At 35.1% G+C, this 16,196-nt stretch overlaps 4 protein-coding genes across 7 annotated transcripts; 2 read left to right on the forward strand and 2 right to left on the reverse strand.

Moving 5' to 3' along the window:
- Positions 1–258: 258 nt before the first annotated feature.
- Positions 259–1,182, forward strand: LOC105321859 (uncharacterized). Its single transcript, XM_011420338.4, has one exon. It carries the CDS (start codon positions 288–290, stop codon positions 759–761), a length of 474 nt encoding a protein of 157 aa, XP_011418640.1. The 5' UTR covers positions 259–287; the 3' UTR covers positions 762–1,182.
- A 1,316-nt stretch (positions 1,183–2,498) lies between these two features.
- On the reverse strand, positions 2,499–8,955 carry LOC105321860 (putative ankyrin repeat protein RF_0381). Of its 4 annotated transcripts, XM_066079163.1 has the most exons (4): positions 8,811–8,903; positions 8,161–8,184; positions 6,092–6,396; positions 2,499–4,224 (listed from the first exon to the last, which is right to left on the reverse strand). In XM_066079163.1, the coding sequence occupies exon 4, from the start codon at positions 4,100–4,102 to the stop codon at positions 2,942–2,944; it is 1,161 nt and encodes a 386-aa protein (XP_065935235.1). In that variant the 5' UTR covers positions 4,103–4,224; positions 6,092–6,396; positions 8,161–8,184; positions 8,811–8,903; the 3' UTR covers positions 2,499–2,941. The 4 variants fall into 4 exon arrangements, with proteins under 4 accessions (XP_065935235.1, XP_034339110.1, XP_034339111.1 ...); XM_034483219.2 differs by lacking the exon at positions 8,161–8,184 and having other exon boundaries at positions 8,811–8,955; XM_034483220.2 differs by lacking the exons at positions 6,092–6,396; positions 8,161–8,184; positions 8,811–8,903 and adding an exon at positions 4,411–4,805.
- A 92-nt stretch (positions 8,956–9,047) lies between these two features.
- LOC105321861 (charged multivesicular body protein 1a) lies at positions 9,048–13,776 on the forward strand. Its single transcript, XM_011420341.4, has 8 exons — positions 9,048–9,151; positions 9,628–9,647; positions 10,460–10,537; positions 10,624–10,770; positions 11,412–11,480; positions 11,966–12,025; positions 12,130–12,317; positions 13,053–13,776. Exons 1-8 carry the CDS (start codon positions 9,145–9,147, stop codon positions 13,072–13,074), a joined length of 591 nt encoding a protein of 196 aa, XP_011418643.3. The 5' UTR covers positions 9,048–9,144; the 3' UTR covers positions 13,075–13,776.
- A 943-nt stretch (positions 13,777–14,719) lies between these two features.
- Positions 14,720–15,717, reverse strand: LOC105321862 (small ribosomal subunit protein uS17m). Its single transcript, XM_011420342.4, has 2 exons — positions 15,425–15,717; positions 14,720–15,162 (listed from the first exon to the last, which is right to left on the reverse strand). Exons 1-2 carry the CDS (start codon positions 15,635–15,637, stop codon positions 14,782–14,784), a joined length of 594 nt encoding a protein of 197 aa, XP_011418644.3. The 5' UTR covers positions 15,638–15,717; the 3' UTR covers positions 14,720–14,781.
- Between the last annotated feature and the right edge of the window lie 479 nt (positions 15,718–16,196).

A 16,196-nucleotide genomic window follows, 5' to 3' on the forward strand; every position in this document is an offset into this window, starting at 1 on the left:
ATATCCATATCTAAAAAGACATGCTTTTGCCCTTCACGTGCCGCCCCAAGAATAGGGTGATTGCATTGTATAACCTCACGTTGTGTAGACCCTTCTAAACCTGCCATAATTCGGACAGTATAAGTATGTGAACAGTTCCATATTGCTCTGCTATATATGTACATGTAGTTGATAAGGACGGCCCTGTTAATATATCATTATATCAGATACCGCTGACCCAGAAAATGACATTCATAAAATGTGACTAGATTTCCCAGTTCCGTTCATTTCAACACAGTAACACAAACATGAAGGTCCTTGCGGTGCTCTTGTCCCTTTTTGCTGTAGGACATTGTCACCTTTGCCTCCTGAGCCCGCCCCAGAGAGGGTCCATGAGCGGCATCAACACCCCAGCGGCCAATGACTGTATCCTGACCACGGGGCCGTGCGGGGGCCGCCAGCCCGGGCGTGACGCCACTTTCTACGGTCGCGGCGAGAACATCACCGTCACGTTTATGAAGAACTTGGATCACTACAACAAGACTAATCCCGGGAAATTCGTGATTTCACTGAGCGAGCGGCAGACGGTCGCGCCAAAAGTCCTGGCCACTGTTCCGGACGCGGGCGAGCCCTCGCTCCATATCTACTCGGTGAAAGTGATGGCGCCCATGGAACCCCCCAACACCATGCACTTCCTGCAAGTGACGTATGAGCCCAACAATGCGCAGGCGCCCAAGGCGTTTTATCAGTGCTCGGATGTGGGATTCGAACCCAGACCGTAGACATAAACGTGTATAGATTTGACTGAAATGTGTATTTTTGACAATTAATTTATAGTACGTGTGTTTTCTTATGATGAAATAGTTATATATTGACGGTGCAAAATTCTCTGTGTGTTGTAAGGATGCCTATTGACTTTTGTACTGTATAGGATTAGTGGATTAGGAATAAATTTATACTTATTTACAGTGATTTAAATACGGAGACATTATTGAAAATATAAAGAGGTCAGAGTAACCTCGTCTAGACAACATCAAAACGGTTTGATGAAGTGGGAGGGGTTGACATTTTAAACGGTGCATTGACCCAATCTTAAGATGTAGGCGCCGTGACCAGTAATTTCATTACATTCCAATCTATAGGTAATTGTAAGAAGGAGAAAATGTTGATTTGAAATTCGAGGGGTTTAATTTTGTTTAAAACGCAATTGAAGAGGATTTGGCTGCATGGTTGCTTCAATTTTTTTAAAGATATTCCAGAAAAGTGGTTAACCAAACGATCACGTGACAATCGACTCTTTGTTGTAGATTTACGCATGCACAATATGCAATGCACGTGTTTCGCTTTTTGTGTTTTTCTTAAAGTCAATCCTTATTTATCGATCATATTCAAACAAGATCAGAATGTTTCGATTTTTTAGACAGATGACATAATTTCTTGTTTAGTTTAGAATTCCCCCTTTATTTGGTTTGTCTATCTAAACAGTCTTTTTGGAGGTAATTCTAATTCATAGTAAGATAGGGCAACAATTTCCCTAATTTGAAGCGTAACGTTCGCTTCCGAGTCGCTTTAACCAAAAATCTCCTCCCACCCTACCCCTCACCCCCACCACCCCGAAATCCTGTTACTTCTCTCCTCGTCAAGTAATTTCTTGTCATTTTGTATATTTCCGGGGGTGTATTTCGATGTCTTTTTTCCAACTTTACGTTTATATGTCACATATTCTTTTGAATAAGTTGACTCAAAGTTGGCGAGTCGCACTGAAGTTAATTCACCAATTCATTCACTAGTCCATTTTTAATGTAGAATAAAAAATAAACTTGTAAGCTTGCACATGTAACTGGTTTTATAGAGATTTTTAATGTGTTAATGCATAAACGTACATGCTCTTTGACTTCTAGTGCATTTGTTGCATTGTTAAAAAAAGAGACAATAGAATGTTTTAGATTCCAGATGCAACACTGAAATGCATTACAGCATCAGTGTCTAAATTCTCAAAATAATAAAAATCTCTTCAAGTTATATCGCCTTCGAAACACGGAGCAATTTGTGTCTTCCTTTTTCATTTCAACAATTAAATGTCATTTGAAACATGCACTGTCTATGTCAAAATAACCCACTTAAATCCCCGTTCACTTGCACGTCAGTAGGGTCTTTGCAGCAAATTTTTTCCTTCTTGGAATTGTAAAAGGTATAGCTTTATGACGAAAAAAAAAATTTTGGTTGTGAGAAAAAAAAGTTTAAATAGTTTATTCATGTGCTGTTTACAAGCATTTATAATTTTATAGTTATTTCTTGTCAAACTGAATAGTCTGCTGTCTGACTTTTGTGCAGAAAGACGAGATTAAACGTTCGCAGAGAGATATACTAGTATGCACCGATGCCTATTATCGCTATGTTCCTCGCGTCTAAAACATTCTTCACCAGCTGTGACCGTGGGTTTCTTTTTTTCCCCCTTTTCTTCAAAAACATCTACGTACAGCGCAATTTCCTCTTTCAAAACAAGTCAGATTTATAAATAACTTTCCTCATCTTTATTCTAAAAATAAAAATCATATATAAATAAAACAACATTTTGCGAGAGAACCTATAGTAATATAAAAGCATGCGTTTTGACACCTTGCCGGGTGTAAGTCTTCAAGGTTGTCTTAATTGATTGTTGGATTTCTCTGAATTTCTAGCAAAGATCCCCGTAGAAGAGATAACAAAAGAATATTGGAACTGAACACTGAATAGAAGGGGGCGTTGTTATAGAGACTAAACAAAAACAAAACATGTTCATTGAACAAGATTTGCATGGCAAATAAAATACAGTACAAACACACATACTAAAGCGCTTCATTTTTAAGTTCCCTCTGTAGTTCGGAAACTTGGTATTTTGCCTGTACACCCATGCACTAAAACGGACATGAGTATCCATACACCACTCTCTTGTACACATAAATACATCCACTCTCTGCATTTAACCAAGGTGGCTGAATTCGTCCAAAGCTATGTACTCTTTCAAACAAGTTGGAAGGATGAGCTTTCTGATATTTGACAAAATTGAGGTATCCCCTGACCCTTTATTAAGCGACTGTCGAATACTGAACCGGCAGATATCTGAAAGCGAGGCTGGGTTGTGGGACCGCTCCTTTAACCACGCCATCATCTGGAGTCCATTCGTTGAGGTATCAATCCCTGAGAAAGCTAAACGTCTGAAAGACCTGGAGAAGGTTGGAATACGTCTATTGCACTGTTCCACTTCGTCGATGGTCAAGTGGTAACCACTAAGGACCATCAGTTTGACCACATTTGGATCGCATCTCGTAAAAGCGTCCACGAGTGGACTTCGTCCGGCGAACTGATCCAGAGTTGGAATTTGGCAGCCGTGATACAACAGAAGTCCAGCAATGAAACTGTTTCCAAGAGATATACACGACATCAGGGGAGAGTACTGTCCGTCACACTGGCTCAGTCGACTTCCGTTATCCACCAACATTTTGGCTATAGAGTCTAGACAATTATACGCATGTCTCTGCGAGATCCGGAAGTAAAAGATGGCTGTTGAAAATGGCGTTGCTTTGTACTGAGTAATGGCATTGACGTCGGCTCCATCTTTGAGTAGTCGTCGAACTATATTCTCGTTCCCGACCCGTATTGCTTCGTGAAGAGCAGTCCAGTCATTTTTTGTTTTTGAATTGATGTCAGCTCCACGCTCACATATAAGGTACACAACGCCTTCCAAGTTTGTGTGAATGGCTCTTTGCAAAGGACTGTTGCCAGAATTGTCCAAAATGTTGACGTCACATCCACACGTGATTAAGTATGACGCAATATCACTGCCATAGTGATTACAAGCAATGTGTAACGGAGTCTGAGATTTGTTGTCTGTTGCGTTATAGTCCCACTTGTTTTCCACCAATAAGTACACAATATTCACGTATCCATATTCCGAAGCCCAGTGGAGAGCGGTGCGTCCGAATCCGTCGATATAGTCTACATTCCTGTAGTTACCCCCAGATAAAATGGTCCGCACTTGTTTCTCTTTTCCCGATTTAACCGATTCTAAGAGCAAGTAGTCATCGTCCACTTGAATATTGTTTGGCATTGTGGGCATGTGAAAAAAGTTGCGCACTCTCATTCGAGTGAAAAAGTTATAGTTTCTCCCTGATATATTGATCCTTGATCAATTCTAGGAATTAAGTCCTCCGCGAGATAGCTTGGTTGGGACGTTTGCTTTAACAGTATGTGGTCCTGCAATTTCTGAAAGAAAGAAGAAATTAACAGCTTAAAAATCGAACAAAAAAAACCACTACTACAAGCGCATATATGCTCGTTTACATATCCACACACTTGTTCTAGTACACCATTAAATCGTGCACTCCATCGTTAACACAGGAGGAGCATTGCAAAGATCACGACCATTTCACCACAATTTTTACTACTCACCCGATGTATCGTCTTTGTTTTGTTTCAGGACCACTAAACTCTAATGTACACAACAAGACACAGGGTTGCTCATGCGCGTGCATGTAAGAGGGGTTGTTGTGAGGGAAATTATATTATGAGTTTGATTGCCAAAAAACATAAGTAGTTAAGCGGCCGATTTATCTGATGCTATCACTCGTTCCATTCAGTTTCTGATCTTGTTTCTGTACGAGCAGACGTTCGGATGGGTGCCAAACACAAACTCCGCTATCTCGAGAGAAGCTCCCAGTGTGCAGTGTATTGCGCGTGTATTGGTAGCGATTGCTGATAAAAATATTTATTTTATCTTGAGATACTATATATGAAGGTCGACTGGTCAAACATCCATCTGTGAAAGTTTTTCGTGTTGAAACGGAATTGTTAAATCGTCGACATTTCATCTATAATACGTATTGCTTTCTTTGGAGCCTTTATATGTGCAAAATTTGCAAAATACATTTGTAAAATACAAGACATCAATTCAAGGGAATTTTAAGTCACGTGCCTTACTATTAGTATATACAGCTGTCCGTGAAAACACGTGTCATATCTTCAGGATAGAATTTCATTTTCGTCGGTGTAAAAAGCTCACGTTCCAATCAGAAATTCGTTAAAATTCTGCCTGAATACCAATTTTTTAATGCAAAGAGTGTGCACAGCAATATAGATGACATATACTAATATATCAATGTATACATAAAGATACGTACAGCTGAACGGAAAACACGTATCATTTCTGCAGCTAGGATAAAAATTCATTTTTGTTGGTGAAAAAAAAAATAGCTCATGTTACAATCCGAAATTCGTTAAATTCTGCATGAATAGCAATTTTTTTAATAAAAAGATTGTGCTCAGTGACATATTGGGGGCGTATATGATTTAAAATCGTGTAATAATTGAGTGGATTGCAACATAAGGACAGAGATTTAGCCGTGTAAATATCTTGTAAGCTAATGGCTAGAACTTGTTAACACGCCGTGCATCGCGCAATGTTAATTGTTCTGTAAGTACAGCTGATCATCAGGTAACAGATTAGGAAATGCAGAACTATATACGCGGCGGATCCAACATTTTATTGTTCTCAAAACGGCGTTCCTACAGTGTATATCTGTTTGTGTAAATCATGCAACTGCAACCTTTTAAAAGTTTCTCTTTGGCCAAAATGATAATGAGAGCATGTTTATTCCATGTAGGATGTATTGAACTGAACTTCAATTTGCCCACAACTGTCAAACTAAAGGGATAGCGTGTGTATCTCATTACATGCTCTGTATAGATTTCTTATTTTTTTCATACAAAATGCCGATACAAGGTCAAGCTTACTGAATAGTAGAAGAGTGCGTGTCAAATCGAACCCATTTTTAATCAAAATCTGAGCCTTCCTAATCATCTTCATCATCAAATACGTTTACTATATGTACACTTATAATTGCTCGTACAGCTGTACGCATATACATTGTGTGTCCGCAATTCGGTACATTCGTCGTTGTTTGTGGTTTTTTTTTCAATAAAAAAGGATGGATTAAAACAAATGGTAAAACATAATTAAGACGCAACTTAAAAGTACAACTTAAATTAAAAACCAAATTTCAGCGATTTTTTTTCAAACCTTACATATAGATTACATGTACTGAAGAACTGAGAAGAAAATTAAAACACATACCGTCGATATGAAAAAGGAAGAAAGCTTTTGAACATGATCCGTCGCCGGTGACAATGACTGAAGAACAGGGACATCTTCTCCTCTTATGCTGCGGAAACCGACACTCGCCGAACGAGGCTCTGGTAGGGGAACAATTAATTAAATGTTTGTCACGTTCGAGTGAATCCCCCGTGACGGATCGGGTCATATGGTCACTTTAATGGCTGTGGTACGGATGTTGCGGTCCTGGCAGACACGCTTCAGTGCAAATGTACCCATTATATTACGTCACGTGACGTGTCCGGGTTTGACATCCTCTGCATCCTCTGTAATTAAAATGAGTTTAAAATTCAAATCTATATAATTTACTTTTAACTTAATTTCAAATATAAAAACAGTAAAACTATCAATAGCAAAATAAGTTATCGAAAATAGTTTGATACAAGTATTACATGTGTATATTTAATTTTATAGACCTATTATACCTAACAAATGAGACCTATGTATACGATTAAAAATGTTATTTTGTTACCTTTAATAACTAGAATAGAACATGTGCATGGATTTTTTAAAGATACTTCCCTACGTATTGCAATATAGGACTACCTTTCGCAGAAACTAATAAAAAACATGAATTGCAGAAGTGATCGAAAAAATGCCCCTTCCTATAACTGCATTGAACTTGGATAATACAAAGGAATATGTCCTTTTGTCCTCGGCATATATTTTTCTTAGAAATTTCGTGCTGGTTTAAAAGTTTACACTGCCATATCAGTAACGCGGGCTTTGTACAATCACATAAATGGCTATCCGAGCGTTATAGAAATTTTGACAGAAGCAAGGCTATATTATTAAAAGAGCATTGTTGTGTAATTCCATCGATTGTTGTGTAGTTATGTATCATTTACAATTCATAATATCATGTCACAGCTATTGAAGCAATTCAATTTCTGTATTATTAAGACATTTTAAGTCGTAAGTTGATATTTTCTTGTCTTTTATTTCGAGCAAGGGGTGTCCATTAAAAAAAACAATTTTCCCCAGATAATCGAGGCCTCTTCTGTGTTTGTGAAAATGTAAAAAAAAAAAAAAACCATACAAACAAAAAAAACGTTATTTCCTGGAATTTTTAAAACTGTGTTAGAATGTAAAAATGAAAAGATTATGATTTGCGATAAAACGATTGGCGCAAGATAAGAGTGTATTCTTACATGAAATTGTGATTAATATTAAAGTTGAAAACTAATACTTTTCCTTTAAAATGTCAGTAATTGTAATTATTTATAATCAGATAAGTTAACAAATCTATTTATAAATGTTATATTCTGTATGCTTTTCCACTAGATTTATCCAAATACATGCCCACGGTCAAAGTGATTTTATAGCAAGAGATACAGATCAACGGGATCAATTAATCAAGGTTTCCGTTAAGATGGGTCCTCTTTGTTCAATTTGTTCAAGCTGAAACAGTCGTGGCGACGATTAAATGACAGGTTACATGGAGGGGGTGCCTCTTTAATCCCGTCCGGGGTGGTTACGGGGATTTACATCGAGTCTATTAACGTTTATTTATACGCCGTGGTAATCGTGGAGGGCCGTGTCTTTATCCGGATAAACACGAAAATAAACAACCACAGCAATACAATTATGTTAATTTGTTGTCATTTGTTGCCGTTACAAACACTTATCTATTCACTTAGTTCTGCTTAAGTGGATACCCGGTACTAACATTCACGAGAGAGAGAGAGAGAGAGAGAGAGAGAGAGAGAGAGAGAGAGAGAGGTGGGTGGGTACTTGTACTGATGTAGATTCACGAGCATGTGACCTTTTCAGAGTATCAGCTATATGGATCGATCACTAGAAAAAGAATATTTCTGTATAGAATTTTTGTAAATTATTTAAATAAGTGTTTAGAAATCGTGTACATTTTTTTACGGGATATAACATCATTCTTAAATTTTTAAAGTGTATCTGATGCGTAGTTTATTTACCATCCAGCCTCCTTAATAAACCGTAACATTGAAAATAAATTAAGATTACATTTTATTGACAATATTCAATTTTCTAGACCCGTTAATGGTATAACTCACATTCGGTGTGGCATTTCAATTTATCTACAAATCAGAAAGAACATTGATTTAATTTTAATGTCCCCGATTTTATGCTATTTTAATGACATATGGATTTAATTACTATTGATCAACTTGTGCTAAATAACTCGTAAAAGTAAAGTAGATTTGATAAAATAAATGACACTCAGAGAATGATATTATGTTTAATGTGGGGTCTTTTTTTTATATTATATAGAAACTTGCAAGTCTATAATTATACACTAAGGAGCAATTTCCATTATACTATCAGATTGGACTTATTCAGCTAGTGAAAATCTATGGTCTTTAAAAGTTAATGGGCGATTATTCAATTATAAGATTGAAATTTTAAAAGGCAACCGTGTTATATATTTTTTTTTAATTTTGCACCCTTAATTTGAAATGAAAATTTACCTCAGTGAATTAATGATGTACATGTACCGCGGTTATCATGCATGGTTATACTGATTATACCTGTACATTCCTGTACACATATTAAATCACCCCATCTCACTTATTCATTCACAAAATGCACAATAAGTAAAGCAACCAAACATTAAAAAATAGTTTAACAACAATAACATATATTTCGACTTTAAATAAATATATATGGTTGCATATGTAGTAATAATTATGATATTATCACTTACTTGTTTATAAATCCTTCGTCGATAATTTCGTATCCTTTTAGTACATATAGAATACCCGTTCTCAATGTACTTTCGCTTGTGGCTTAGTCTGATTATCAAGCATGTCATAATTTTATTACATTGTCTGGAAAAGGCAGGTCCTTTGTTCCTACATGTGATTATCTATAAATAGTATTCAATGTAAACAAAACTGTTTATAAGAGCCAATGAAACAAAAAGAAAAAAATTACTGCTGGAAAAATATCGTCACTTCCGGTTGTGATTGCTCATTAGTTCCTGACGAAAATATTTTGAAATAAAAGTCCCACAAAGTGGCACAGAGACATATATCAACATGGATGGTAAGATCTATCAAAAAATAATGTTCTGCATCAACGTGTCAAACTTGTAATTATTTATCTTCTTCTTGTATGATTTATTCAAGCAAATAAAATCGTCACAATTTGTCTCGAGATGAATCTCGGTGAAGTAAACACTTTCTTTTCATCATGCCAAACTTGAAGTAATCTTAAAGTCAATATCGTCAGGAATGTTAATTAAAATGGGGTGGGATATACTCCTCATTAAAAGTGTTGTCTTTATTCAAAACCAAATGCCACAAGTTTAGTACAATTGTCATTTTGATGCCCCCTCTCTCAGTGTCTATATCATGTGTCCATCAGTATGTTAACCATTATAAATGGTAGTCAAGGCACATGTACACATGAACTGGTATAATTCCCAAGATATGCTATAATAACAGTTTGTGCATGTAATATCTAATATTCTTGGCAGATGTGATTACAAATTATATCCTCAAACTTGATATTTTTTTCAGATATGCTGTTTCAGTTAAAAGTAAGTATACCTGAGACTTGTATATATTATACATTTATTGAATGATTGTGAGGGAGGTATTAAGATTTATTTCCCCAGTGAAAATCTTATTTATTTCGCTCAGGCGTCCTGAGCGAAATGTGATTTTTCTGGAGGAATAAATCTTCATATCTCCTGAACGTTCATGCAATGAATTGTTTATTACACCGAACAACAGGGATAATTTAATTATTTATTATACATCAGGTTCTAATCGTTTTTCAACTATTGTAAAGCAATAACGGGATATAATGAAAAATATGACGACGACAGGGAAATATTATACAGTTGTTGACTGTGTCTCAGGCAATAGTTGATCGGTCGGACCTGCTCGCAAACTGTTGCCCAAGGCCACAGTCAACAACTGTTTTGTTATACCCCTTCTAATCAACAGCTTGTTTTCATGGAATGTGACGTCACCGGTCAACAGTCTTTTTTATCAGTTCCAATCCAACAGTTCCAGTCCAACAGTCAAAATGCTGGACTTTTTTTGCATAGAGTTTTATAGTAACTGTTTTACAGGGGTATAACAAGAAGTTTTATTGCCCTGAAATGTGAATGTTTAGAACCAATCAGATAATACGTTAGATAAAATTATTATATTGAGGTATTTTAATGTGCTTTTCTACCTGCATTAATTGTTTTAACACCTCCAAATCATATTTATTCTTAAAAGTAAAATAGATTTAAAGATATTTAAAAAATAATAATTTTTTACAACAAACTCTCTTATACATGTAAAATACGTTGTGAAATGTAAGTTGTTGAAAATGTTTATTTTATTTGATTCATAGTTTACTACTAAACAACTTGAAAGATTGTCCAAAAAAGCAGAAAAAGAACAAAAGAAGGAAGAGGCAAAAATCAAGAAGGTACATGCATTTGTTGAATATTAAGTTAGACCACAGATCCATGTTATGAAGTGGCTATAGTTAATGTATCAGGTACTCTTTCTCAGGCTATAGCGCAGAAAAATGTGGAAGGAGCAAGAATCTATGCAGAGAATGCCATCAGGAAAAAGAACGAGAGCCTAAACTATTTGCGATTTGCAGCTCGAGTTGATGGAGTGGCAGCCAGAGTACAGACAGCTGTAGCAATGAAAGGAGTAAGTACATGTATAAAAGTGTATTAATGAGTTTATGTAAAATAATAATGTCTCATGAACTCTTCATGCCACTGATGCTGATAGCTATGACATAGAACCATTTTAACAAGAGCTTGGACTTTGGGTAGTTATGCCAAACAGCGATGTGACGTAGGCCTGTTTATTTTATTGCTAGCCACAGCTTTTGAAATCAACAAGATTTAAATGTCTGGCTTTTGAGATAAGACTATGCAATTGATGCATATTTCACTTAAAAGCACGTCAGTTTAACTTGTTTTGACGCAAGGAATAAATAGCTACTCCCTACTGAAAGAGCAAGGTCTTGTTAAAATGGTTCTAAATTGACTGTAGAGTTAGTATGTCAATATCCAAGGCTCATTGGATAAGCCAAGGTATAATTTATTCAAAGGACTGTATCTTAAAGTTAAAGAATCTTAGTTTTTGATACTGGTAAATATTTTTCTGCTTAAAGATTTTTGTTTGTTTGAAATAGAGCTTGGAGGACTGTTATTCAGATAAAAAATAGAGATAAGGCCTACATTAAAAAAAAATGTAATGACTTTAGTCTTTATAAACTTTAAAGATAAACATGTGTAGTTTATTTTGATTTTTATCTAATAATGATAATTGATTTTTTTCAGATCGCAAAACAAATGGAGGGAGTGACAAAAGCATTAGACAAAGCCATGTCATCAATGGACTTAGAAAAGGTTAGTGACACATGTACAAAGTAACTGTAAGTAAGGAGCTTGTGTGATTTACCTGTTATTCAGAATCACAAATATGGTTCATTTACCAAGTCCAATGTGTGCATAATCTTTTGCACATAGTATCAAATTATTTGACAATAAAAAAAAATATATACGATTATTTGGTATGTAAAGTGTGATGAAACTTTATTTGACTTCATGGAGTTATTTCCCCTAGAATAAAATTGACATTGATCAAAGAGTTTAACAGTTGTGTGAAAAGAATGTTTCATATATGCAAGAATGCTCCCTTAGCACAACATGATGGTACTAGTATGGCTATGCTGAATACTTTTCTTTACAGGATACTGCAAATGGAAATCAAAGCAACTGTTTGTGCTAGAAAAGCCCACTTTTACACTGACTTATTTTTAAAACAATTTTGCTTGAAAAATGTGGAGTAAAATCATTGTTGCACTTACAAAAACATGTTCAAATATTTACAGGTTGAGCAAATTATGGGAAAATTTGAGAAGCAGTTTGAAGATATTGATGTCAGGACATCTGTAAGTTAAAGTTTTGAATACATGTATAAATGAAAGTTCTTTTCCTACTCATTTTTCGACTCGCAGAGAAGAGTACCAACGTGTGAGTTTTCTTTTTATCGCAGACCTTGGAGAATTCCATGAGCTCTGCCACCACATTATCGACACCTCAGGACCAAGTGGAGTCGCTGATGAAACAGATCGCTGAGGAGAATGACCTTGACATTACCGAACAACTCACAGATCTTAACCCAACGACTGCCTCCATCAGGGAAGACACGGAGAAGAAGAAGGAAGATGATTTGTCACGGAGGTGTGTACAGAAACACAGACATTACTGTCATACTCCAATCTGATTAAAAATGAATGCTCCCTCTTTTAAGGGAAAAGGAGGAATAAATAGATTTTACTAGTCTTTATAATACCGATACTTCAGATTTAACACAGAAACATAACTTAAACATTTCTCTTTTGCATTGTCTTCAAACCAATAACTGTCGACCCCAATAATTCAAGGTGGGTGGAAGATGAATGAATTTGATTTCATTTCATAATACCCCAGTACTTCAGATTTACCAGTATTAACGTGTTTTGTGCATAAACACAAACGTTTCCGACAGACTGGCCCATCTGTCACCAACTCTCCTCAAGTCAATACTCTGCCTCAAGTCTTAGTTTTGACCTCAAATTAATTCACTTTTCATAAGGATTTGAGTTGAGGACTGAGTTGAGCGATTTGAAAATTTTGGTGATGGCAAAGCCTGATTGGAGAAAAAAATCACTCTCATTTATTCTTCTCAAAGACAAACCTAATGGGTGTAGGACTGAACAGACTTCGTCTTACTCTGTGTTATTTGCTTGAAGTGATATTCCATTTTAAATGATAATTTTATAATAATTTTAAAGTACTTGAACTGCTTTTGTTCTTAAACAGCTTTAATCTATAAATTTAAAATGGTAAAAGACAAATATTTATGAGTGCTTAATAGTTTGTATTTGATTGTTAATTTGTAAGTTCATTTTAAAAATATTAATTTTTGTATTACAGGTTACAAGCTCTTCGACACTGATCATCATTCACTCTCTATGTTGTAAATACATGTAGTAGATAAATATGTAGTGAGAATATGTGCAGTGAGAGGGTTTGAACAGAGTGTATCCGTATCAATTAAAAAGTGCTGCAATTTCACTGGGAATCAGAGCCTTACAAGAAGAGAGTATAGGAAATGATCAACCGACATCCATCAATTATTAATTGACAGTGTCTTGTGGTTTCTTTAATTGGCGCTAAAGAGTTTGATTTTACTGTTCAGTTAGAAAAATTATATACCAGTTTATCTTCTCATGACAAAGTTTTCATTCAACTAATTAGTTAAAATGGATAGTTATTAATACAAAAAGCTGCTGAATTATGTTCTTACCGGTAATATTAAGTTTTGCAAAGATTGTACATGTACCGGTAGTTACTCAAAAAAATTAATTTGATTTATTTTGAATCAAAGTTTGATTTAATAAAAATGTATGTTTTCTGTCGCTGACCTCAGTGATAGCCACGTTCTGGAACAGTTAATACAAATAAGAATCTATACAAGACCCTGTAATTTTTTTTTCCCGATGTGAAGACATTTCTTGGGGCAATTTTTTTTTATTGTATCATTTGTACGTTCTCAGTATGCTGCAATATTTTAGGTTAATTTTCATTAAGAATTTTTCTCAGTGTAACAAAGTGGTCTTTTGTGTATACATAGTTTACCCGTAGAGAAAAAGAAAAGTCTTTAATACATATGCTAGGTTTCTGCAGGAATGTGACCAGTGAAAATCCTTAGAATTATTTCACAATGTCCAGGCATAAAATGATTTTTTATATGCCAAATCATTTAATGTATGTTTTTGATAATTTGTTAAAATATTTATTGTTTTTACGACATAAAATAAAATTACTGAAAAAAGCATTGAATTTGTGTGAAAAATTCTTGATATGGAAGGTATAAATTAAAACCAGTTACTTGCCAGTGCAACAATGATCAAAGAATGTGCAGGTGTATGAAGTCAAATGCTAAAACATCTGGACAATTTAGTGGAGTATATTTCATATTTTTTCCACATATTCAATGTGTAACGGAGCAAACAAGTACTGAAAAAGAGGCCATATGTTTCTCTTTTGGGTCACAACACATTCTGCCAACTTGCATCTGCATGGCTGTCAGCTGAAAAAGTTTGATGTTCTTGGTCTAACTATGCCTTTAATATGATTTTAAATGATCTGAATAATTTCAAAACAAGGTGACAGTGACCTTCTTTTGAATTGCTGCATACCTTGTACTTTCTTCCTTAGATGCATTAGCAGTCTAAGTGTTAAATTGGTTGGAGTCTCACAGAGTACAAAAAAAGTATTTGGATATGAAAACAGCAATGGACAGACAGGCTCATGGGAAAGCTATACCATCCATTAGATGAACTAATTATAGACAGTACATTGAGAGCAAATCTGATCTCTAACCTCTTTCACTGACCTTTGAACTCTAATCTGACAATAACCACTGATATACAGTATTCTAAATTTGGTAAGTCACTTGTTAACCCCAAACATATCAACTCTTGGCAAAATTCTGCCATTTCTGCTCTTTAATTAGTTGTTGACCATGGAAGTTTAAAAAAAAAACAACCTTCAAATGTTATAAGGGCTTACAAGTTTGCTAATTAAAATTATCAAACTTTGCTGTTTATGTGTCTCTATACATTTATTTATGCATGTCACGAAACTACAATTTAATAATTCACACAAAAGTTTCCCCATCATCATCTTCATCATCGTCCTCATCATCATTGTTCAATTCCTGTTCTTTGGTTTCTAGTTCTCTGCCAAGCTCCAACAAACGCATTCTTTGAACCATGGTGTTGTTCATCACATTATCTTGCCATTTTTCTGGGAAATTTCCAATATGGTCAGTCCTTGCTGGGTCAACATACTCTAGTCCCCTAACACCCTGTCCAGTGACTGGGCAGATCATTTCACCAAGCTGATGTAGGTACTTGTAAATTTCAAACTTCACACGTGGGGAATAGGCTTCATCCATTAACCGAATAAGAACAAGGTCTCCAATTTTTACCTTAAGATCTTTTTCTAGCACCCAATAATCCAGCCTTTTGTAGTAATACTGCAAAAAGTTAAAACAATGTACATGTTTACACATTACAGATGTACTTCAGGCACTTTTATACTTTTCTTTGTTACAAATGATTAAGAAAAAAATATTTTTAATGGGATGTCTTTTGACTAAGACTACGGGGGAAAAAATGATCTCAAACCTTGTTGAAAATCAGAGTAAATTCGGTCGCAAACATGTCATTGGTTTGAGTAAATGATGATATGATAGTTTGCTTTAACTTAAATGTGATATAAGATACAATCCGACTTACCTTTGTAATATATGTGTCCAACTTCAATTTTAAAACCCTGACTTTTAATGTCTCGGGAGTTCCCACACTTCTTTTCATCACCGTTCCGGCAAATATATCTCTCACTGGCCTCTCCGGTGGTTTAACCTCGACACCTTGCTGTCTCAAAATGTTTTTTGGAAGCTTTTTATATACCCTAAACTTTTCTTTTGCTACATTCAAACGTAAAGGCATTTTTATGACCAAATTACTCAACCTTCGATTTTATATTTTTTTCCTACAACGAATTATGTTATCGGATCTACGCATGGGATACTAATATTAAAACCAAATATTTTTGCGTTGACGGAAATTGCCGAGTAGTTACGATTGGGCTTATTCCATTTTTTTAAAATAAAATATAAAATAAATTTAGTGCATAAATTTATTGTTCATTTTTATCTTTTATTCTAATACTCTTTTTTACTTTTACACCATTTCATAAAAAAAATTCTATAGTAGATTTCCGGTATACAGCAAAAAACCAAGGAAGTCGACGTTGCCATGGGTATTTCACACAAGTTAATGGCCGCGAAAGCTTCAGATGCTGAGTGTCTTGAAAGAATGAACGCAAACAGAAATTATAATTAATGGTATGTTAGCATAACATGATGACGGGTTGTTATAGACGATTAAGTGATATATTTCTGATATTTTTTTTAGACTTTAATCAGAATGTTGAGCGAATTCTTTGTAAATAAACTGGTTACATGTATGGTAGCATATTTCTGCCCCTACATGTAAGATAAATTAT

Source organism: Magallana gigas, chromosome 3 (assembly GCF_963853765.1).
Source record: "Magallana gigas chromosome 3, xbMagGiga1.1, whole genome shotgun sequence".
Classification (NCBI taxonomy): Eukaryota; Metazoa; Mollusca; class Bivalvia; order Ostreida; family Ostreidae; genus Magallana; species Magallana gigas.